The sequence below is a fragment of the Columba livia genome, chromosome Z (genome assembly GCF_036013475.1).
Source record: "Columba livia isolate bColLiv1 breed racing homer chromosome Z, bColLiv1.pat.W.v2, whole genome shotgun sequence".
Taxonomy (NCBI): Eukaryota; Metazoa; Chordata; class Aves; order Columbiformes; family Columbidae; genus Columba; species Columba livia.
Window position 1 is genome coordinate 12,053,389 of NC_088642.1, and position 23,560 is coordinate 12,076,948.

The window sequence follows — 23,560 nt, forward strand, 5'->3', positions numbered from 1 at the left end:
GATTTTACAAAATTGAGTAAGAAATCAAAATTATTTTGTCCTGATACATGTTCTGCATATTTTTAATGAGAAACCATGGTTATATCTTCCATCACTGGTGGATAAAACAGATGCCAGAAAGCCTGAAATCTGAATGCAAATTGTGTTAGCACATTTATTTATTTTTCTCCCCTTCTTCCAAGGAACCTCCTTTGGGATCTTGTTTACTTATTTCTTCTCTGAGCTTTAGTGCCAGAACCTCTTACTGGAAGCCAAAATTATAAATGTTTCCAAGTTACTGTAACAGCGTTCTCCTTGCATTTAAAGTAGAAAAAACCCCAAAAATTAAAGTTGGCTTGCTGGCTGCTAAAGAAAGCAAGAGAGGGAAGGCTAATTATCAAACACAAAAGCTATGGTAAAAGCATAGAATTTCAATAGGTAATGGCAATCTGATAAATCTTAATCATGTTAATCACTATCAAAACAATTTTAAAATTAAAGTGGAAATTAATACAATTAAAGTGGAAAATAGAAATAATGTAAATATTGTAAGACACAATTGTAAAAACAATAAAAATAATATTAGTAAATCAATTTCTGTGTATACAGGTGAAAAGTGTATTAGTCTACCAAACGAACTGTTATCTTTAGGAAGGGAGGAGTACTGCAGTTATTGGGCTGAATGAGGAGACTGGGGTTGAGTCCTGACCCTACAGAAGTCACAGGCTGTGTTCCCTCATTGTGGCCTGGATATCAAACTTGTCACTTCTTCCACTGCTGTGTGGAGAAATTACTTCTGGAGAAATTATAGTATGTCCTGTAAGCAGAAATATTCAAAGAACTCCTAAATTAGAGCACATCCCTTTTGTTTGTGCTCAACTTCAAGTGCTGAAGACCTGCCTTTCAAAACCCTGGGGTGCTTGTGTCTGAGGGGAAACAGATCATAAGTATGTCTGAAAAACTGTCTGGGAAATTTTTCAAGTTGCGTAGTCAAAATGGTAGGCAACATCTGATAACTGTGCTATGCCCTGGCTCATTTTGCTACTTGCAAAATTGGTGACACAGCTCGTTCAAATTTACGGCTGGCAGGCACCATCTAAGTTGTTTACTTGCATTATTGGTACAGCTCACTACAGAATTGCTTCCTGTGATAGCAAAGCAGAGGACACAACCAACACAATAATGAGTCAAAAGTATAACATAGTTTTGACGCAAGACATAATTAAGTCATGCAGCCTTACACACAGGTGAACAATCACTGTTTACATGGCAGAACTGACACACAAACGTGGAACCATCCCTGTCTGTGCCTTGCTAGGAGGGCTAGAGGAGACGTTTCACTGCATTTCCCTGCGAGTTTCCAGCCTTGACTGAGCTGAAGTTTCTCTGCTGACCTTATTTAATGTGGGTTGGTTTGTTTGTTTGGTTGGTTGGTTTTGGTATTTTTTTGGGGGGGTATTTTTTTTTTTTAGAAATTCTACTTTGTATTTGGAAGAGTGAGAGCTTAATAACTTGCAGTGGAATCTGTGGATGAATTTAGTTTCCCTGTGGAAGTGACATTAGCAGATTTGTCATCTTCCTTCATTTTTGCTCCTTTTTTATCATCTGTGGAAAGATTGTCGATTTCATGTGCCTGTGGATGAAATTGTAAATTCACACCCACCAAAAAGGTGGTGAATAGCTCTTCTCAGCATTTCATGTGCTTGAGACATCTCCACTAAGGTTGCTATCAGCTGGCAAATTATTGAAAATCATGTGACTACAAAATAGTGAGGTAGGAATTTGTATTCCTTGGAAATACAAGTATTCACAAACTGAAATAAAACTACAACTGAAAAAGCTTCAGGCTGATCATAGCCAGAAATATGTTGTTTTGCAGACAGTGCAGTGGCAGAACACAAAGCTTTCCCCAGTAGTTGCCTTTTGCTGGCACTAACTGTCCCTTTGTTTTGCTGACTTTGGAAGTTGTCTAATAGCGTAGATTTTCCATAATCATGTGCATCTGTGTTCAGCTATCTTGCTTAAATATGGATGTTATAAACTAACCTGCCTGGCTTTTCCTGAGGGTGAGAGAACACTGTCATATCATCACATCCATCAGCAGTGTTGGTGGAGCAATTAGCAAAACATTAGGCAGCACTGAGCAGCTAAAGTTGGAGTCATCTTTGGCTGGCACTGGTAGACATCAACAGCCTTATCTCACTGAATTCATCTCTATATGTCAGTCAAGTGAGAACATCTGAATACTAAAATCACTAGGTTAAATTAACTGGGAAAGTGTACTTTTGGTTCAAAGCTGTAGTCTGCGGATTTGTGTTTGTATTTTTGAAAGTGCAAACAGTGTCTCTTTAATGATAAATTTTTCACCAAGATCTTTAAGTGTTTTTCAGTGCAAGTCACTACTAACTTATTTGATAATTCTAAAAAATGCAGATTTGGATGTAATTTTTCTTATATAGCCAGAATTAGGTATAGAATATATTGTAAGCACACCTATTCTTTTATATTCGTAGAACAGCACATTCCTATAGCACATTATAGTCTCAGGTGTTATGTATTTTTCCGGTTGACTCTCAGTGTTCCTGCACTTGTGTAGATATTTGTATTTAATTAAAAGGAATGCAAAATACCTCTTATTTTATAGGTAATTTTTTATCTTACATTAATTTCTCACTGCTAAAATGCTCTGCAAAAAACAGAGCAGAAGTGACTCACATCTCTTAGCTCAGGTCTGCATATGGATCCTAATCTTTTTCATTGTGCCTATTCCACATGATCACAGAATTGCAGAATGGCTGAGTTTGGAAGGGGCCTCTGGAGTTCTGAATCTTTTCTCTACATCTTTCTGATACGATTCTGACTACGTAAAATACAAGCTGTGTTTTATTACTTAAAATTACTTATGTTCCTGTATGGCCAGCGTAAATATTTAGCAATATCTGGATAAAAGTTTATTTTGCCTAAGTAGGCATGCATCTCACTTTGAAATCAGCTTTTTACAAATCTTTGTGCTAAAGCATGTTGAGTACTGGAATGTTCAAACTGAATAGAAATGTGATTTAAACTTGACTTGAAATAATAATTTAAAACCTAACTCACAGTCTTTATATGTAGCTATATTGCACTGTCTTTCACAACTCTACAGCTTTAGTCAGCTTCTGTCCATTCTGACATGTATAAAACATGGATTTCCTATAATAGCAAGATCCACATACCAAGTAAGTGGATGGATTTGTAGGAACCTGTAAGTTTAAAGCTGAGAAATGTTCCTTATTCCCATACAAATAGAAAGCAGGAGTGTTTGTACATTGCAGATGTTAATTAGGTACCTAATTAATTACCTAATACCTAATTAATTAATTATGTAATGGCAGCTTGACCTTGAGACTTAACTTTTTAAGTCTAGTGCTGGATTGAATGTCTGGTCTGAAAAGCTACTGTCAAGACACAGCTGTCCATTCCTCTGTGTGCCTTAGGAGTCATGGGTCTCATGGGTTCCAGATTTCTGGTTAAAATTGTGACAGTAATCTGAACCACTCTGATTCCATCGTGTTGGATCCTGGACCAGTTACATGTTTTGGGCACATTAGGGGAGTTATGAGGTGACTGAGGATTATTGGCATGTACGTGGCTTATTGTGCATCTTTTACATGGTGCATCTTTTCTTTCTCTCTCACACCTGCTGTCAGTGCCTGACACCTGTTGAGCACATACACTAAATTATGCTTAGTATGGTAACAGTCCTCATTAATTAACTGCAGAATCACAGAATGTTAGCGGTTGGAAGGAACCTCAAAAGATCATCTAGTTCAAGCCCCCCTGCCAAAGCAAGAACACCTAGATGAGTATAGCTCTTTATTTTACAGAGAGTAAAAACGATACTATTTTTTTTTTCCTATTCTTTTATATGGGAATCGAAAAAAAAATCTACTTTGCAGCTTAAGGAGCTGCTTTCCTGAGTTGGAACCTTTACAGAACAGTTCATATGCACGTAGCCATTATTCTTGCATTAAACTTGTCTACTTTTTGCTGCTAGAATTAAGCTTCACTGATGTAAACTAGAAACACTGGATGTGGATATTCACTGGACCGTACAAACACATCGACTCTGTAAAATTTTGGTGTACATCACATGAGAGCAACCGTTTATCCACCTGTCTGTAGGTGCTAAGTGTTAAGTAAAACAAAAGGAGAAAAAAAAACTTTCCCCTTTCTCTGCATACACTAGCTCTTAGTGTCAATGCTGTTCTGTAAAATAAAAACATCAAGAGATAATGCAATTTGTTTTAAATGTTGAGTGTCTCCCTCTAGAAGTGATTAGTAGTTAGGGAATATGAAGACTGACATGCCCATTTAATTCTCTGCTCTTACTTTCACTCTCTCTTATTCTGATTGGTTCACCCGTGCCTGATTTTAACAACAAAGATGCTGGTCAAAGAATGCGTATTTTTAAAAGCTTTTGTTTGTGATGCTCGGTGAGTTGCAATATTTAGCAATTGCCCAATTATTCATACCACAATGACTGTTGCCATTATTTATTTTTCTGCCAGTTAATCTAATAGCCTTTTTGTAAGGCCCTATCCCAAATATAAATTAAATACAAGCTCAATACAATTATATGGCTTTTAAAGCATATTTTTTCAGTTGTAGCTGCTCTCTGTGTCCAGGGGGAAGGGTCAGAGCAGCCTAGGAACAACTTAAGATTCGCATCCAATCTTGGCTTCAAACACAGGGCTTTGTTAATGTTGAATTTGCTTTCTTGCTGAAAGGAGGGGGAAAAAAAACCCTTATTGTCACTAGAGATTAAATACTGAATGACATCATTAGGACTCAACAAAATCCTGGGATCCTGTGCAGCACTACTCTCCATTTCTTTCTTCATTGTTTCTTTTCCTCCTCCTCCTTTAGTTTTCCGTTCTTAAATGGGAACTGTGGTGTTCAAAGTCATTACATTGCTGATGAACCATAAATCACTCAGCCTTGTTTAAATAAAGTTAATTCACATAGACAAAAAAAACCCCAACAAACCACAATCTACAGCCATTGTCTCTTAAGTCTAGGTCCTGTTTGCTGAGGTGTATTGCATTTGCCTTTTTTCATTAAAGAGGTGTCTTTCCAAAGGCTTAGAAAAATATTGCCTAACAAAAAATATGGAGAAAAGATTATGGCATTTCAAGGGTTCTAGGGGGAAAACAGAACACCTATTGCCCTCCCTGCATTTACAGAACTTTTCATTTACTGCACAAGTGTGGAGGTCCTGACACTGCAAAGATTTATTCATGGGATGAGCTTATGGCAGTACAAGTCATCTTAATTCAACCAAGCAGGACCTCTCAGAGTATTGGGGATAACAGCACTTCTAGAATCATCGCCTTGAGTGGTCAGGAACATGCTGAGAGAAACTTTTCCCATATTTTTTCAAGTGAATTCTACTGTCAAACACCTTAGAGCAACTGAGGACATGGTGCTTATTCCAATTTACCCCATAAAACGGAATGTAGTTGCAACAGTGAAGGAAAGATTGAAATCAGGTTATGAATTATCACCAAAATAATAGAGATCTGAATAATTAGAAGCAATTAACTCCATTATAAGACTCATATCCTGTACCTTCAGTGAAGCAAATTCTAGGTATATGCAGATGTTTCTGGGGCAAATTTTACCCCACTGTAACAAGTGTGGACTGGTATTAAGTTTGTTTGCTTTGTTGCTGGTAATATATCAGGTGAAGAACCTGACACTGGCCTGATCGAGATGTGACTCGAGTGGTCAAGAATACACAGAGAATTAAACAGTAATGATCAGCTGGATTGTGCTCACTGCCAGCTGCTGCGTCTGAGCTGCTTTCCGAAAGGGCAGTCTGAGTCAGATGGTCACTTCTTTCATAGAATGTTTTTTTTTTTCAGAATAAGTGAATTTCATTGCATTCATTTCATTGAATTTCAAGTTTCACCTCCAAACTTTATTATATCATCAATGCAGGTCACCTGCTGCCTTTGCTTGTTCTTTGACTTTAGCCATTTGAGGCTTTTTTTACTTATTCTGCAAAATGATTAGTAGTGTCATTTGTTCAGCCCATGTCATTTAGCTGGTACTGTCTCCAACTCTCCTGGGGTCAGAAGGCCAGACTGTGGCATACGGTCAGGATGCTTGGAGGGCTCTGATCAGTAATTTACTTTCTTGTAATGCAAAGTCCTGTTTAGTTTGACACTTGTGCTGCTGTCAGAGGCAATGGAGGTCAGCAGTTGTGGTGACAAATTAGTTTTGACAAGCCTAATGACCCCAACGAAGAAAAGTCTGCAGCCTTGATAGCAACTGCAGAATAACTGGTTAGCTCAGCCAAACAGGGAACGTGTTAAAATCCCAAATCCTCTCTGGCAGGCCAATTATGCCATTCAGCAAAAGAGGTGGAAGGTTGCCATCAGCTTCTATAGTGATACAAAAGCATCAACGGGCTGTATTTCAATCAATTTGGTTTTGTTTGGTGGGAGATCAGGACACTAAAGGAAGTAATTGAGGCTTTCAAGCAGTGTTCCTAATATAAATTGCCGCAGAAGTCAAAGGAAAATCTTTGTAAGAACGCTTTAGACCTTTATTGATGGTAGTGGCTTCAGGTAAGTGTGTCAACATATGTGTGTTGAATTAGCTAAATGCAAAAGACTTATTCAGGCTTTCCTCAGGTTTTCAGACTATAGGACAAAGCAGCCAAAGTCAAGTAATAAAGTAACTTAAGTAACAGTGTAACAGCTGGCATGCACTTAAAAGAGGATGTTTAATGTTTGATCTAGACATAGTTCTTGTAAAGACATTATAATCACTATAGGGTCCTAGCCTTAATATCGGGATCCCATAATGTGTGTTGGTTTTGGAATGACAGTGTTATGCGGTTAGTATCATAAGCATCAAAACGTCGCTGCTAGAAGGGCTAGGAAAGGTAATTAGATATGGGCCCTTCTTAGGAGCAAACACTAATGAAGGAAAAAAAAGGAGACTGTAGCACCATCTTACCAGTAATATCGCAGAATCATAGAATCATTTTGATTGGGAAAAAGCCCTCAAGATCATCGAGTCCAGCCATTAACCTAGCACTGTTACTAATTACCATCACACTCAACATTACCATCATCCTTCTCCTTTGCTGGGCTCTGATTTCCCCTCTGACTGACTATGAAAACAAAAATAAATAAATGAAACCCTCACTTTTTCTGCAAGTGGTCAGTTTTCTAGATGAAATAGAAGTTGCCAGTGCAGTATACCCAGAACTTCCACTGAGCCCTCCTTGAGTCATCTCTGAGGTCTAAAACTCAGGTTTATCTTCAAAGATAAACCACTCTGGTTTGAATGCTTTATTTGTACACAGAATTGAAAGGGAATAACAGAATACAGAGGTCGCATATGTTTTTCACAGTGCTGCGGGTGTGACTGGAGTCAGTAAGTGCTTAGTCCAACAGGACCCATCCTGAGATCACTCATTCACTTCTGTTTCTTAATTCTTCCAGGTCTCTGAAACCATGCCAGGTTTACCCTCACTCGTCATTTCCTCGTTCCCACACACTCTATCAGAGAAGCTGTTGTCTGAAGATAATCAGGGTTCTGTACTAAGCTGTCAGTAACAATAACCTATCAGATTTACCAATTTGACTTACAATACAGATACCAGTTTTGCTCACCCTGCATTTGGGCATCTGTCCAGCCAGATTTTGACCTTTTCAGTAGCACTGTAAACACAAAGTTATTTTGAAACAGAAACACCATATAGGTAAAGTTCAATAGAGTACTATTCTGCTGTGTTTTCAACTGGTTTTGTGCTGCACATTGACATGCACTTGTGGCGTTGCTCTTGATTAGTAGGTGGACATAAATCCAGGCTCAGAGTTAGTCTCCTGTTTCCATTAGTTCATGTAAGCTTCATCTGTTGTTCACTTTCGATTAGTCTTTGCGTTTTGCACTTATCTGTATTTTTATCATCTGGTTTTGTTTTAATGGTACAGACAATTAAAAGAGAAAACAAAGTTTTCATTATCAGTTAAACAACATAAGCACAATGTTTTTGGCGAACAGTGCAAAAATAGCTCTAGTATGTGTTGTAGGTTCTCTAAGACACCCTTTCACAGTGGGAAAATACTTATTTCAAAGACTATTGAAGGCTGTAGTGATTCACAGTGAATGGGATAAATGTTCAGTTGCCAAGAGGAAATACATACTAAGAAGAATGCAGTGTCCACTGAGGAGAGGAGAAAAAAAAGCCCTTAACTTCATGCATTGGTGATATGTTCTGAGGATAGTTATTTACTCAGTCATCCTTTTATTTTTCTTTGGTGAAATTCAAAGCTTCTTAGCATTGCCCTCAAAGAGTTGCACATCTCATCCCCTGCTCGTGCCTCTGAACCTGCAGGTATATTGGATCTTGTTCTATTGGCTGTACCCAGGAGCAGTAAAAATTAGGCACAGTTGTTGACCTCTTATTATATAAAATGTCCTCTACGTATTCCACAGCCTATTGTTGTGCCAGACACACTCCATAAATAAGTACAAATCTTTTAACTCGCTCATTGAACAAACACTTCACTTGAGCAGTGGATATGTGTACTTTAGTAATATGCCATTCTCACCAATCTTCTTTTTCTTTCTGACCTCATTTTGTGCTTTTCATTCCTCTGCCTGGCTTTGCATGCTCTGTACTGGCTTCTCTCATCATAGCCTTGGATTTATTCCTGGAGCGTTCTGCTTCTGTGAAGTCTGGAAACCCTTCAAGGCTTTCCTCGAAAATGACATCTCTTGCATGATAGGAACAAAATTATTTGATGCATCAAGGCTTGCGAATATGCCTTTAACACCCTACATTTATTACTGAATTCCCCTATTTTCTTATTCTTCCACTTGCTCTATATTGGTCACATAAGGTTCGTCCAAGCATAAGCCCCAGTTGCATGGGGAGAATCACTCGTGTACGGTGTATGAGACTCATCTACTTACACATCCAGGGGAAAGAAATGCATTGCTAGATTCATTGGACAATCTGTTCTGTAGGGCAGAGAAACTGGCTTATTTCCAAATTACTTAGTAATTCTATTTCTACATCACTGCCATGACGCTTTTCTCAAAAGCCACAGGGAGAGAAGAGAATTCGGCACACCTGTAAGTTATGCCTGACATGAAGTACGTGCTTGCTTTATTATGCTATGTAGATGTCTTTGTTATTTTAAAGGCTGGTTAGGGGATGCAAATAGTGTATGAGAGATTTAACTTTATTAGAAAGATGGAGAATAAAAAATAATCAACACTACAGAATCTTTACTAGCATATTCCTCAACTTTCCTTGTTATTACATTTTTCAGAGATGAGCAACTTTTTGGGCTCACTCTGAGAGAGCTGTTTTGCATTAATCTCTTACAGTCCCATCACCACAGGCCTTTTTTTCACAGGGATTTTGTTTGCATAAGGCAGCGTCTTGGTAGACAGGACCAAAAGCCCCTGTATGTGTGACTGAAATGAGCGAAGCTTTGCAAGAGCATCTGCATAGGTATTGCATTACCTTATCTTCTGGTTTTGGGAACCTGAACCTTCTTACAGTCTGCATGAGTCAGAAAAGACCAGCTGTGCCCATTGCCCTTAGGCAGAAGCTGTTGACTGCTGAGTTCTTCAGAAAAAAAAAAAAAATATTGTGTCCCAGACACAGTTTTACAACGAGCAAGTGTGTGCCAGCAGCTCTGCTGGGTTTGGTCCAGCTCTGTGCCCTGCCTGGTCCTTTGTATTGTGTCCTGTGTGCTCAGCCTTTGCTCTGAACCCCTAGTCCTTTCTCTGGTACCCAGACACATTTGTTGATTTAGCAGAGGTCCTGCCTGCTTCCAAACCGATGTCCAGCCCTAATATTTGTACTCCCAGATTCAGCATCACATTGTTTTAGTTGAGAGATGAGCTTTGGTGACATTAAATTGGATGTCAGAAAGCTGCAAACACTGACCATTGTCTGAAGATCATGCTGCTGCTTTACTGTGTCTTTTCTGATGTTAAGAGGGAGGAGGAAGGGGAGGAACAGCAGCCTTGTTTTCTCTCCTTTTGTATTTGTACAAATTGGTTCTTTTGGTACATTGCACCAAAAGGACGAAGATAACTTACAGAGTTTTCTGGCACAGGATCACAGCAAAAATCTTTCGCAATTTGGCATAGCACATACAGGCAAGGTGATTTTCTGTCCTAAAAAGAATGTGCCTATTTCTGCTGTTAGCATTCTCTTTTGTCTTCTGTTTTTTTCACTAAATTTTCTTCATTTTCATATTACATTCAAAGCATAATAATTAGATTTCAGTTAATTCAACTGCAAATAAATAGTAACCAACACTTTACCTTTTCCAGCCTTTGGCCTCTTCCATTGGTTTTCTCATCCCTAGCTAACTCACACCCATCAGTCAAGTCTATTGGTCAATTTGAAAATTGTTTTCCTTCTGAGGCCACAGCTTACTGAAGAACTGCATTGCCAGCACTTAAACTCCTGTCACCATCTTCTCACAGTCACAGCTTGCTTGCTTCACGTCCACGCAACCTTCTGTCTTGCCCTTTTGAATCTGGAGAGCTTGCTCACCAGGTGGGTTTCTCTAAGCTTTCCCAGCTCTCTTTTTAACTCATAGGCGTACAACATGTGGGAGTATTGTCCGAGTTGTCATGAATTCTGAGATTTAGTTCCAGATAATCAAAAGTATGTTTTCAGCTGAACAAATGAAATGAAGCAAAAGAAAGCTTCTTTCTGCCTTTATTCTTATTACACTTCCCAGCAGGGCAGAAGACTAAAGAATGCATACTCCAGATTCGAAAAGAATTTGTGTTCTTTCTCCATAAGATATAGGGCTTAATCCTTTCTGTAGAGCTTGCTTTTTTTTTTGCCTTTTGCTTCTTTTTGTTCAAACTAAACAAACAGGACCTAATTGGAAGAAGCTGAAGGTGCTAAGCAGCCAAGAATAGAAAACATGTACTGAGTTGGGAAGTGAGCTTTGAATGTTGCTGGAAATTTGACTATGGTTTACTTGTGCAGTAAGAAAGAAACATCCTCTGGCTGTTCGCTACTGTGATGGACTCCCACTGGTCACAATGCAAGCACTTTGGCCTTGTTTCCCCGCTACTGTTCTTTTCTACAATCCATCTCTCTTAAACTCCAGTGCTTTGCTGTGGAAGGAGAGCAGTGTAAGTACCTCTGCTCAGAACAGGGTAAAGCTACGATTTCAAATTCTGAGTTTTATCATTGATTTCCCCTTTAAGAGGGACAAATGGGAAGAGCTAAGGCTACGCTGCTAAATAGCCGAAATTGCATTTAACTCAAAACTTTTGGTTGCTTAGTTTAATTTCCTTATTACAGAGAAGAGTGCAGAGGTAAGGCCCTGGTATGAGTTTTAGACTAAATCAGCAGAATGCTACTGTTAATACCATAAAATGTGCTGCAGAGATAAGTATTTTATTTATTGGGAAATGCAGCTAAGGGCTAGCAAAAGGAATAAACAGATTAATGTCAGAATCAGCAAATTACCTCAACTGAATTAGGAAGAAATCAATGGGAAAAGTCTAAACATAATTTTCACACTTTTGATATAAAACTTCAGTTTGTATTTTCAAATGCGTCCTTCTTTATAGAATTACCAAAATTAATTTAGTTTTAAATGTTCTGAAATTCATAAAACTAACATTATAATATGATATTTTCTAATTTCTAGTCATGTAGTTTTGAGTTATGTGAGCTGGATTTTAAATGCTACACAGTGTATTCTGGATGCCTCAGACCAACTGTAAACCCAAATTAAACACTTGAAATGTTAGAAAATGCTGAATATTTACTGATTACTATGGCCATGAATGTAACTTCTGTATGATTTACATGCCTCCAAATAGTTGAAATATCACAAAGTAACATACTCTTTCCTGCTTTTTATGTACAATTGTCAAGATTAAAATTTCCTATGAAAGCCACTGAGATAGCATTACCATGGTAAAGTCTGAGTATTAATGCAATTGAGGTAGAAAATAATAGTATGCTTCATGTCTCTTCCCCAAACAGGTGGAAATTCAAAGTTAATAGTACAATTGGAGGGTAGCCAAGTAATCTTCATATCCAAGTATCCAAGTATAGCAGTTAACTGTAGCTATGAAGATGCACAGATTATATTTTTTTAAAATAATCTACTAAAAGGCAGTGCAAGGAATACATTTTTCAAATAATTCATTTAGAAGGAGATTTTTCTTGAGTTCATGACTGCTGTAATGTTTTGGTCATGACTGTGATACTGTGACTGCACATTTATTATAAAATATTAGGACTGGCAGAGGTAAGGCTGCTCAGCTTAATTACATGTGTTCACTCCCACAGTATGACCATATCGATTCCACTATATATTTGGCCTCAGATCATTTGTGTAGGACAAAAGTAATGTTTTCCCTCTCTTCTCACATAGATACTGGATGGATTCATTGATATAGCAAGATTCAAAATGTAGGTTTAGAAGAAAATTATAAGTACATTGAAAAAAAACCCTATACATTTCATTTACTTAGACATCTGAAGTTCAAATGCTGGAGTTGGTTGTATGCCGTTATAAATTTAAAGAGAGTACTTTTGACAATATGTGTGTAATTTCTTGTGATTTATTATTCAGCAATCAGTCTTTTGAGGGAACAATATGTGTGTGAATACATCATTTTAGAGGAAAGCTCTTTCCTCCAGCCCCCTCTCATTACCTGTGCAGAAGTAGTATCATCTATGAAATGAAATGTTACAGTTGCATAGTGATATACTTCTTATAACAGCATTGTGGCTCTGACGTTGCAGCTAAATTGCTTATTCTGTTTCATAGTGAAACACCTGAATTACTCTATGAAAAAATAATTAAATCCTCTAATTTGCATCTACTGAAATGGATGTCTGTTTTCAAGTTTCCCTCATCCTTCTGAAGAAACTAACTGAAGAAGGTTGTGAAGCATGTTCATTGGATTTAGTGCTATGATAATATATTTAATTAAAATAGAATATAAAATATATTCTTTTTGTCAAAATACAGAATTAAAAAAGAAGAAAAAATATTCCTATTTTTAGCCTTAATTTTTTCATAGACTCGTGACATTAATCTGATTTTCTTACTGTTTCTTCAGCAGTTAAGTAAGATTGTTTGGTTCACAGATGTGGTTTTCTAAATCATTCATAATATAGAGAAAAAAATACAAGAACTATTATCCAAGAGGTACTTTTGTATTTTTGAATATTACTTAGTTCTACCAGAGTATAACAGATATGGTCCTTTCTACATTATGGACTGAGTGGACCGTGAATACACTGTGGATTGAGTGGCTTGCACTTCTCGTTAATTCAACAAAAGACATTCAAGAAGCATTACCCCCTGATGGAAAAATGTCAAATAAATTCAGTCATATTAAATTTGCAAAAAATTCTGTCCCCTGATGAGGTGGTTGTTGCATAATGGAGAATCGAAGACTTTTTGGTTCTTTAAATCAAACATTACACTTCTGTGTATCCGTGTGAGAGAGCTTACTCAGAAAAATGGTATGCTTCTCACCATTACAAATTGGAACGGCAACATAGTTTAGTCCACTATTATGTTAACAGTAAAATATTGTGTTTATATGTGTAAATTAAAATTGTCTTTATGCAAGAAGTTATATATGATTGAGCCAGTTTTGCAGGAGAAAAAAAAAAGTGCAGCAGGTATCTAGCTTTTGTATTAAAAATGAGTTGCCTTAATCAGTATATAGTTTCACGCATTTTTACAGTAAATCTTGAACTTATAAATTCAAGTCAAGGTTTGGCCAAGCATATTTTATTCCCCTAATGATGCCTCCTCCTGCATGTATTGTGGTTTTCTGTCTCAGGCACTTTATATAAACAAGCAAACAATTTAATTATGCCTATTATGCCTTTTGCTTTAATAAAACCTTTTTAATCAGGCCTTTTAATTTACATCTGTGTCAGGTTGTCAAAATTGGAGGCATTCAAACTTATTTTTTTCCAGGACAACTTAAGTACATAATTTCTTTGGACATGAAGTTAGTGTTTATGGACATGTAGTACTGTATTCCAACATAGTTTCTCTAGGCAAATGCTGTGGTCATGAAAGATCAAATGGATTTCTTGCTGCCTATTTTGCTCTTGGCAGTGATCTATATGGCTTTTTCAATTAAAAAAAATCTGTTAGAAAAATTAATTTTTGCTCTGTAAATAATAAGTGGAGTTATGGGTGTGCTGAAATGGTTCCAGTGTCAATTGTGAGCTATGTACCTTACCTTAAATGCAAGAGTTCACCAATACTCTAGTCTAGAGTATCTTCTTAGTGCTTTCCTGTCTCTAATATCATTGCATCTGGTGAAAATGGCAAATCAAGTGATACATTTTCAAATAAATTTAAGAAGAAATACTTTGATGGTATTTGTAGGAAAGCTTCATGTTTGAATCTTTCAGTCGCAGTTTGCCTGTTTATAGGTGGGCTAGGCTGGGCTGGGCTAGGCTAGGATAGGACAGAACAGAATATTCCTATATCTGTGTATATACGTATTTTATTCTGTTTCTACTTATAGAAAATATAATGAATAATGAATAATCTGCATTTGGACATGGACTTTGGTGAGGAAGAACCCTCTACACTCATATTTCATTCCCATTTGAGCTATAGTTTCAGCAGCTCCTTGATTATTTTTTTTCTCACCTCACATAATAGAGATCAAAATTTAGTCCTTCGTGACATTTACAGAACAAAATGCTCTAAAACAACAGAATCTTCACAGTGAGAATGTGATTTACAGTTGCTCATCTCCGTGTTTGAAAGCCTGTGGTCTCAATTTATAGCACGTCACTGCCATGAGATCCTATAGAGATCTGAACTACAGAAATGACATGTAGCTACATGTTTGAATTTGTATTGGAGGAGAAGATAGTGTTCCTGCATATGTTTTTTATAAATACTCACAAGAAATTAACTGCTTTTTTTACTTGACAAAAGGTTATTTAGTTCTTGAAGTGTTACTAGAAGGAAGAAGTAGTCAAATCTAGATGACTTCTTAGGGTTTTGGCGATAAGTCACTGCTTTAAGAGCATTTACTACTTTTAGTAGAGAAAGCTGCATGAATACAGATTGTGACCTCAGCTACAAGAGGATTAAAGACAACCTTTTAGAAAGCTGAGGAAGAGAAAAGAGAAAAAAAAATCAGAAGCACTCTCTTCCAAAAGGAAGCAGTGAAAGAATTCCCAAATTGTTCGTTCTTCCTTCAATGGTTTCACTACCATATGGTTTTTGAATCGGTAGCAGCTGATGTATTCAGTGATAGTTTCTTTTGAAGAGACTTGTCATAATATTTACCTTCTCTACAGCAACAGAAATAGCTCCCAAGGCTGAAATGGCCATGCTTACTAAAACTAATGAAAACAAGAGACATTTCCATGGTGAATGAGTCTCTTGACACCATTATTTCAGGGGATAAGTAACATTCAATGTACTGTGCTTCATTTCAGCTGAGGTATTTGTGTCTTTAGGCATGGTATTACCAAGAAAGTAAGAGTATACAGTGTGGTGCAGGTCTCTGGAATGTGAGAAGCATGAAGATCTCCAGAATATTGAACTAAAAAATGAAAATGAGCATGCTGCATTTATCAAGAACACATAAAGAGCCATCTGTAAAGAGAGCTCTCACAATAAATGGTTATTTTGGATGGCCACAGTTCCTTAGCTGTTTTTACTGTGATTTGGTGGCATCCTTAATCCACTGTTCTTATTTGTCCCGTCAGAACTGACACCAGAGTCTCTTCTGTGAATACTAATTTCCTCAGAAATAAAATTAAAATCACATTTTATTGATAAGTAATGTGTCTACATGGAAGTACTCTGCCAGATGTGTACAGTGTGACTGATGAAGTGAGATTTTGTTCAAAGAGAATGCAATAGGCTAGCCTCTCTTTTATGCCTGTCTGGAAAAGTAGACCAATTTCCTATATGTTAACTAATGTGTAAGTTTTTGCTCTGCATTAGTATTTCCTTTTTTTCTCATTGATTTCATTGTATTTGTCAGTTACAGCAGCAGCATGGAGCTGCATGTATTGGAAAACTGAAAGCCGATTAGGATATAGTTTATTAATCTTGCTCTATCTGCACATATACACAAAAACATTATGTGCTCCTCTGTCAAAAGCTCTTAAAATACGAGCCTTATAGCTGTAAGCACTGGCTAGTCCCGTAAGTCTCTGACTCATAATAAGAACTTTCTTGTACATGTGTTGAGTATCAAAAGCCTTTTGGCTTAAAAGTAGGAACTACAAAGAAGATAAATATCAATTTCCTTCAGGCTTTGTCATAGTCTGTAATTATCTTTTGTTTGCATTTATACTTATGAAACGCTGAATCATAGAATTTTAATGGAATATACCAAAAATACCTGAAGTGAGGATTTTGCAGTGGAGACAACTGCTTTTTTTAAGAGGGGAAAAAAGAGAGTGACCACCTATTGACTTCAACAAGGTTTGGACATAATTATCGTTGAAAGGTTGGGCCAACAAGCATCTGCTGTAATTTTACGGAACACATACAAACATAGTATGTCATTACTTGCTGGAGAAAAGAATTCCAAGATTTTCTGTCATTTCATAAGCTTAGCTATAAAAGCAGAAAAAAAAAAAAAATCCCAGCTTCTGCATAACTTTGAGGAAAATACAGCCTTACATGAGTACTGTGCATCCAGCAAAGCATTCAGTCACCATGTCACAAAATGTATTCCGTTCAGATAGAAATGGTTGCACTATAATGAAGTGCTGCTCCAAATGCTATACTTTTCCCCATTTAAACACTTGAAGGGTTAAAAGCACAGCACTTATTTTATATGAAATGAACCTGAGCTTTTAAATCTCACCTGTGGCATGTAGCCTTCTTGTTGGTGAGCACCTGATGTCAGCAGTTTGAATGATGTCTGACACTAATTATGTGATTGCCAGGCAGGAGAATCTGGCAGAATAAAAAGCTATTTAAAAGGTTTTCATATGAAGTCTTACTCTCAGTTTTTTGAAAGTCCTTACATCTCTTGCAGAGCAGCACCCTGGTAATGCTTTTCAGGAAGGGAAATGCTTTTTAAAAGGCTATTAGTTAGTGCTTGAAATGCATCACTCTTGTTTGAAAGCCATATACAGAACAGCTCTTAAATCTGTTCTTGTGATAAACGCAAAGCTGGGGAAAGGCGCTTTGTCCTTGTCATAGCACCTGCCTTGGTGCTGATACAGAAGAACCGACCTGGTCAGCATATCAGAGCATTCAAAACTAATTGACAGATAGACATAAAAGATTGTTAAATAATTAATTTGCCCATTATTTGCTGATAAATCTTTTAAAAATGCTACATGACTACTGAACCATTCAGAGATTTGGTTTGGGACGTTATGTATGTGCTGCTCTGGATTTATTTTTTCCTCCGTAGTTTTTAGGGATACCATTCCCTCCATTTACGCATATGCCTTCATATATGACAGCATTCCCTATAACTCAGAAATGGTTTATGTTTTCCTTATGCTTATGAAAATTACTAAAGTAAGCCAGTCAAGCAGCTTGTCAAAGCAATCTCAGGTAGTAGCTTGCTGTTGTGAATGGGATCAATTCAGTGTCAAGACAGGAAATCTGTGGGAGGCAGAGGCAACATTTCGTACTGTCTTCAAGCAGGCAGACTCGTACCAGTTGGGATCTTTCAGCACATATCAAGTTTTCTCATGCTGTTTGTAGAGACTCAAAAGGCTACATGAAACATCTTGGAGTCCTTCTTTGCCTTTGTAGAGTCCCGCTTGCTTGCTTTTCTTCTCCCATATCCATCAGCTATTTGAGGGAGCATGATTTATCAAGCTATTCTAATACTTCTACAGTCTGGGATGGAAAAAAAGAAGAAGAAAATAACAACTGCATTTCTGTATTGATATTTTACTGAATAAAATATTAAATCAAATTGTAAATGATAAGCACACAATATTTTAATAGTCCAATATTATTAATTAATAATTTGTTAATGAGTAGATCTTAAATGTAATTCAAACGTGGAATCATAGACAGATAATGCTACATCCAAAGCAGGTTTTGCACTGAGTTGTGTCCCAGATGAGGATCAGTGAGTAATGGAATGTAAAATACTGCTTGTGAAATGCCTGCAGTTCTCTTTTTGAAAAGGACAATATACACTATGATTTGGTTTCACCAAGGCTTTCCATGTTTGAATCACATGGCAATTTTTAACCGTATGTGGAGGGAGATCTGTACAACTCCCTGAAAGGAGGTTGTAGCATGGAGGGGCTTGGTCTCTTCTCCCAAGTAGCAAGTGATGGGATGAGAGGAAATGGCCTCAAGTTGCTCCAGGGAAGGTTCAGATTGGATATTAGGAAAAAATTCTTCACGGAAGGGGTTGTCTAAACCTCGCCTGGCACAACTTGAGGCCATTTCCTCTTGCCTTATCATTTGCTACTTGGGAGAAGAGACCAACACCCTCCATGCTACAGCCTCCTTTCAGGTACTTGTAGACAGCGATAAGGACAAAAGAAAACACAGAGTTTGGATGCTGAAGCAAAACAAATTCAGATGGCAAAAAGTGAAGATATTTAATACCAGATAATATTAGGGGATAGATGGATTAATAGGAAGCTGAGCTGTCTTTCATTGACTTATAAAATCAAGACTAGATATTTTTCTGGGAATGGACCAGATCTCAGACAGATGTTGTTTGACAGAGCGAGGTCTTTAGTCTTTGTTAGACTGCTAATCAACTGAGATAATCAGAGCAGTTCCTTTTACAGTGAAAACTTAGTAATTTCTTGAACACTTGGCCAGTGAATATCTGTTACTAACATTGAGGTATGCACACAGATATTACCATGCTCTGCCTACAGTGAAAGGGTCTAAATGTATTTCATAATGAAGCTTGCTGTCTGGTTCTTGACAGGGCTCAGAAGTGCGTGGTACATCCAGCAGGGCTTTACATACTACACAGAGTATTTTATATAAATCTATGTAATTATATTGCAATTTTACAGGATGGTTGCCCAATACACTGAACACTGTGCATACAAACATGAACAGCACACTCATGAGAACATAAGCATTTTAAAGTCATAGCACTGCTTTTGCTCTTCATTGATATACTTTACCTTTCATTGTAAATATATTATTTCTTTCTGTTGACAATTATCTGTATTAAAAGGTGAATTACACATGGATATGGACACTCCAATGAGTACATTTTTAAAAAAGCTACCAAGTTTCAGAAGTACAAAGAATAAATTTTCTTTATGAGCTACTTAACGGTTTCAATTTGCATGCAACTGTGAAAACAAAAGCTTAGTAACTATGATTTCTGTATTGCAGTTTAGGAAAACATTACACAAGTAATTCCATATAACACTTTCAAATAAAATCTAGTTTAGTCGGAAGTATGTTTAGGAGTGTTAAACAGCTCCACATTGCCAAATGCATGCCATGTACTTAAGTGACTAATTGCAATAAAGGTGTTACATCCTCTTCTACCACAGTTAATAACTTCAAAATTACTAAGAGTTTCATTTCAAAATACAAGTACCATCTACTTGACTCTTTTTCCCCCATAGGTAATCTTGTCTTCTCTGGAATACTGTCATTGAAATCTGTTTATCAGGAAAGAATTTATGTTCTGTCTTGTTGGAAGGAATATATTTTCATTCTTTTAATCTTAAGTGTCAGAGATTCCCAAGGCTTCAGCAAGTCTGGTTTTATAGTAAATATTCGTTAACTGTTGTGTGAGGACAGTCTTTCTAATAATACAGGCTTGTAGTTTCTGTGTTTTGCTAGAATGACCTTTTCTGCAATACACTATTATATATAGCCTTGTGAATATAAGACACAGTAATTAAGGGCTCTGGAAGGGAGAGGCATCTTCAGAATTATCTTCTCTGCTTCCAAGTTATGAGCAGCAATGCAGGAGTCTTCAGAAATCACAATTTTTAAATTTGTAAGATAACATTCCCCAGTTCTACTCAGTTAAACATTCTTGTCCAGTTAAATTCAACGCTGATTTTTCCATCATATAAACAACTATCTACACATGTTTAATTTTGTTTGTGTGCGTGAATATTCAAAGCTTAGCAACTTGTGAAATAAACATTACAGGGCATGCTTTTAAAAATTTTTCACTGGGCTGAGTTTTCCCCTATGAAATTGAAGGTTGTTTGAGATACTACAATTTCTTTAATGCTTATGTACAGCTTAGTTATTATCATTCGAATTTATATTTTTCTGTTATGAATTTAATAAAAAATAATAACATGTCTACATAAGATGGGCTAATCGGTAGGTGTCTTTGTTAGTTTAATATGGCTACTCTTGAACTAGTTTGCTTTTCAAAGGCTATTTGTTCTGTCAGTCTTTTAGCTCCCATGTTTTCTATGCTTTCACCACTCTTTGTCCTTAAAAATGTGGTATTTTTAATCAAGCAATTGTAAGAGATATGTATTTTTTTTAACTTATCCTGGAGTATTATCTACTAATAGTTGCCTAAAGGAAAAGGTATTTTTGCACTTGCAGTAATATTTTGCTTGTATACTAAACATTCATAAACATAGAGGCAACAGTATATGTACAAGCATAAATTAATATTTAGTGGTCAAAACTGGATAATATTAAAAGCACCGTAGCTTTGCTTTGGATAAAAGGGTGATATATAAATGAAAAGCTTCCTGGGTTGAGACATTTTCTGAAATGGATGTGTGTGGCAGATAAAATTGCAGTTATGATGTAGTGGGGGTGATTCATCCCATTTTTCAGGCTTTAATTTCTTAAGCTTAATTTTAGTATTGCCTATCAAATATAATGTGTATTTTCTCCTATATACTCTGTTTTCCTGGGCAACATTCAGTCTATGTTTCCTACCTTGCTAAAACTAAACAGAAGCTCTTAGGGAGTGCTGCACAGAAATTCAGCCTCCCCGACTTGTTTGGGGAGGCTGAAACTTTTTTTTTTTTTCAGTATTTTCTCCCTGCACTTTATTCTTTGAAGTTATAACTCTCTCTTGCATTTATCCAAAATCATGAAGTGCTTAAAATTGTGTTATGAAAACTTTATGTCTTGTTTTTTATCTTTTTTGAGAGTCTTACAGAGTTTTAAGAAAGGCATGCTAATTATGATCAGAGTTATGTCGGTGTTTTCCTACACGTTCTTTTGTAAACATACATGCACTGAATAAGATATGATCAAACTTATTTTTGTCATTTTAACATCAGTAAAAAATGGCCTTTTTCTTTTCAAGTGAGTAAAATTAATAGGAAGAGAACTGGTGGAAGATTTTGTGTTAGCATTAAAATGTCTACATCTCTGTTAATGCATTATTATTTTTGTAAGTATACAAGAACTGCAAACTAGAATGTTATGCAGCAGATGCTTTAGATGCTGCATGGTGGAATATGCAGCAGCTGAAACTAGTGAGATTAATTGGTCTTGACTAATAGAATTTTTAACTAATACTAATAAATACTCAAGTGTGATTGAAATTACGTGAAAATGCTGGTTGCCAGATAGAACTGATGGTTTTTAGTTTTCCATAAAGTAAAGTATACTATGGGAACAAAACAGATGAATAAATGTTTTTCTGCTCACATAAACATAGGTTTCACTGCAGATGCCATACTTAATTAGGTGTAGAAATACTGTGCCACATGATTATTGGTTACTGGTAGGAATTAAATCCCATTTCAATGGGTGTCCATTATTTTTAGTATCTCATGAATTTGCTCGTGGCAGAAAGGTAAAGAAACATTTCAAAAGTCAATGTACTTTATACATCACCGGCAGCAAGGCAGAGCAGACTGATATTTCCCTGCGTGATTTCGTTGTTGGTCTGTGGGCTGGGTTGGTGCTGTGCTCAGCTCGGTCAGTAGGACCCAAACACGCCCAAGGCTGAGACAAGGGCAGGACCCGGGAACTCCACAGTGACCAGTTTGCTTTCTGTGCGCTACTGGGACCATCAGCATCAGCATCAGCTGGGCCTGTGTGTGCCACATCAGCTGAATGGTGCTGCACTCTGAGCTCTTTGGGTCTGTAAAGTGGAAATAGGACTTAGTTTCCTAATTCAGCCATGTGCAGGGGGGATAAGTATGTTCTTACTGCCTAAATGGTTCAAACCCTGTGGCAACACCCACATTGAGAAGCAAGGCATTTCTCAGCTCTGGAGGGGCATCCAGCCATGGCAGCCCTCTGCAAGCCCTTTCACCCTCCTGCTCGGTGTTTGTTTGCTGTGTGTGCTTTGCTTTCAAATCACTTCTTTCTTTTTTCTAGTTTGAGGGTTGCAAGAAAGCCTTTTCCAGACTAGAAAATCTCAAGATTCACTTAAGGAGCCATACGGGTGAAAAGCCGTACCTTTGTCAGCACCCTGGCTGCCAGAAAGCATTCAGCAACTCCAGCGACCGCGCCAAGCACCAGAGGACACACTTGGACACTGTAAGGAAGCAGAAGTCACATTGCAGCCCCCTGTACATTAGACCGTGTGCTCCTTTCCTCCAGCTTGGTGGCAGCAGGTAGACCATAACCTTGAAGACAGGAGGGAGAAGTCCATGATGAGGCTGTTTAAGCTGTTTCAGAAGTGACCCAGTAATGTGAGCTTGGAACAAAATAGTCCAAGCAAAAGGCCACAGCTCCATGGGTTTTGCTGCACGTAGAGGCAGTAACTTTCTCCCACTTAGGTGATTTTTTGGGAAGCTGAAGACACAGAATCCATCTGCAATTATAACTGCTGTTCTCTGACAAAAACTCAGTCAAGGCTGTGGCATATACCCAAAAGTCAAGAGAGGAAAAATAATTTTGTAAAACTAAAAATGTTTGTGCCAACAAATTGTTGCTTGTGAATTTGAGTCACAGCTGAGACTTGTTTAAAAACTTTTGTTTCATAACAAAAGATCCTGTTTCTTCAGAGACAAGCAGTTTCCAAAGGGCAGAAGTCCAGAAAGAAAACAAGAACAGTGCCTTTTGAATTAAATGGCTGTCATGAAACTTAAATTAACCATTTTGAATAGTCAATAGTATGGTTGGAAACTTCACCATTTATATACGGTGTTTTCAGAAATTCTTGTGAAATGTAAATGGCTAAACTGCAAAATAGCTAATATCAGCAAACAGTTGGATCTAACATTAATTTAGTACTTGGTATTGTGGACGTACAAGTATTCAGGGAAGACAAACAGGTTACAACAGGCAGAAGGAGATATTTATAGAGGTGTGTATTTGGTTAGTTAGACTTATCGGGCTTTCTTTTAAGAAAACTATAAAGGTATTACAGCACTGATATCTTTCTAGAATGGCATGTGTTATTAGAAAATATGAGCTGAAGGACTTTTTCATGTACTTCACATTTGAATGTGTATTTTGGTATGTAATATTTTTGGAACTTCAGTATTCAATGCTTGCTTTGGTTTTTTGCTTGCTCTCTTTGTAATGTAGTAAACTAACACTTTTTCTTGTTCTCTCTTCCTGAAGCAGATTCTCCTATAATCCTAAACAGCCTGTCTGGGCCTTTACTGCAGTTTCTTTACCTGATTTACTAAAGAATGTAATTTCTG

The 23,560-nt window shown here is 37.1% G+C and overlaps 1 protein-coding gene across 6 annotated transcripts in view; it reads left to right on the forward strand.

Annotated features, from left to right (window-relative positions):
- GLIS3 (GLIS family zinc finger 3) overlaps positions 1–23,560 on the forward strand; it is a 174,703-nt gene that overhangs the window by 101,788 nt on the left and 49,355 nt on the right. For all 6 annotated transcript variants that reach the window (XM_065047226.1, XM_065047224.1, XM_065047225.1 and 3 more), the window contains exon 4: positions 22,284–22,445. In XM_065047226.1, the coding sequence (XP_064903298.1) occupies positions 22,284–22,445 (162 nt within the window). The remainder of the gene's footprint in view (positions 1–22,283; positions 22,446–23,560) is intronic.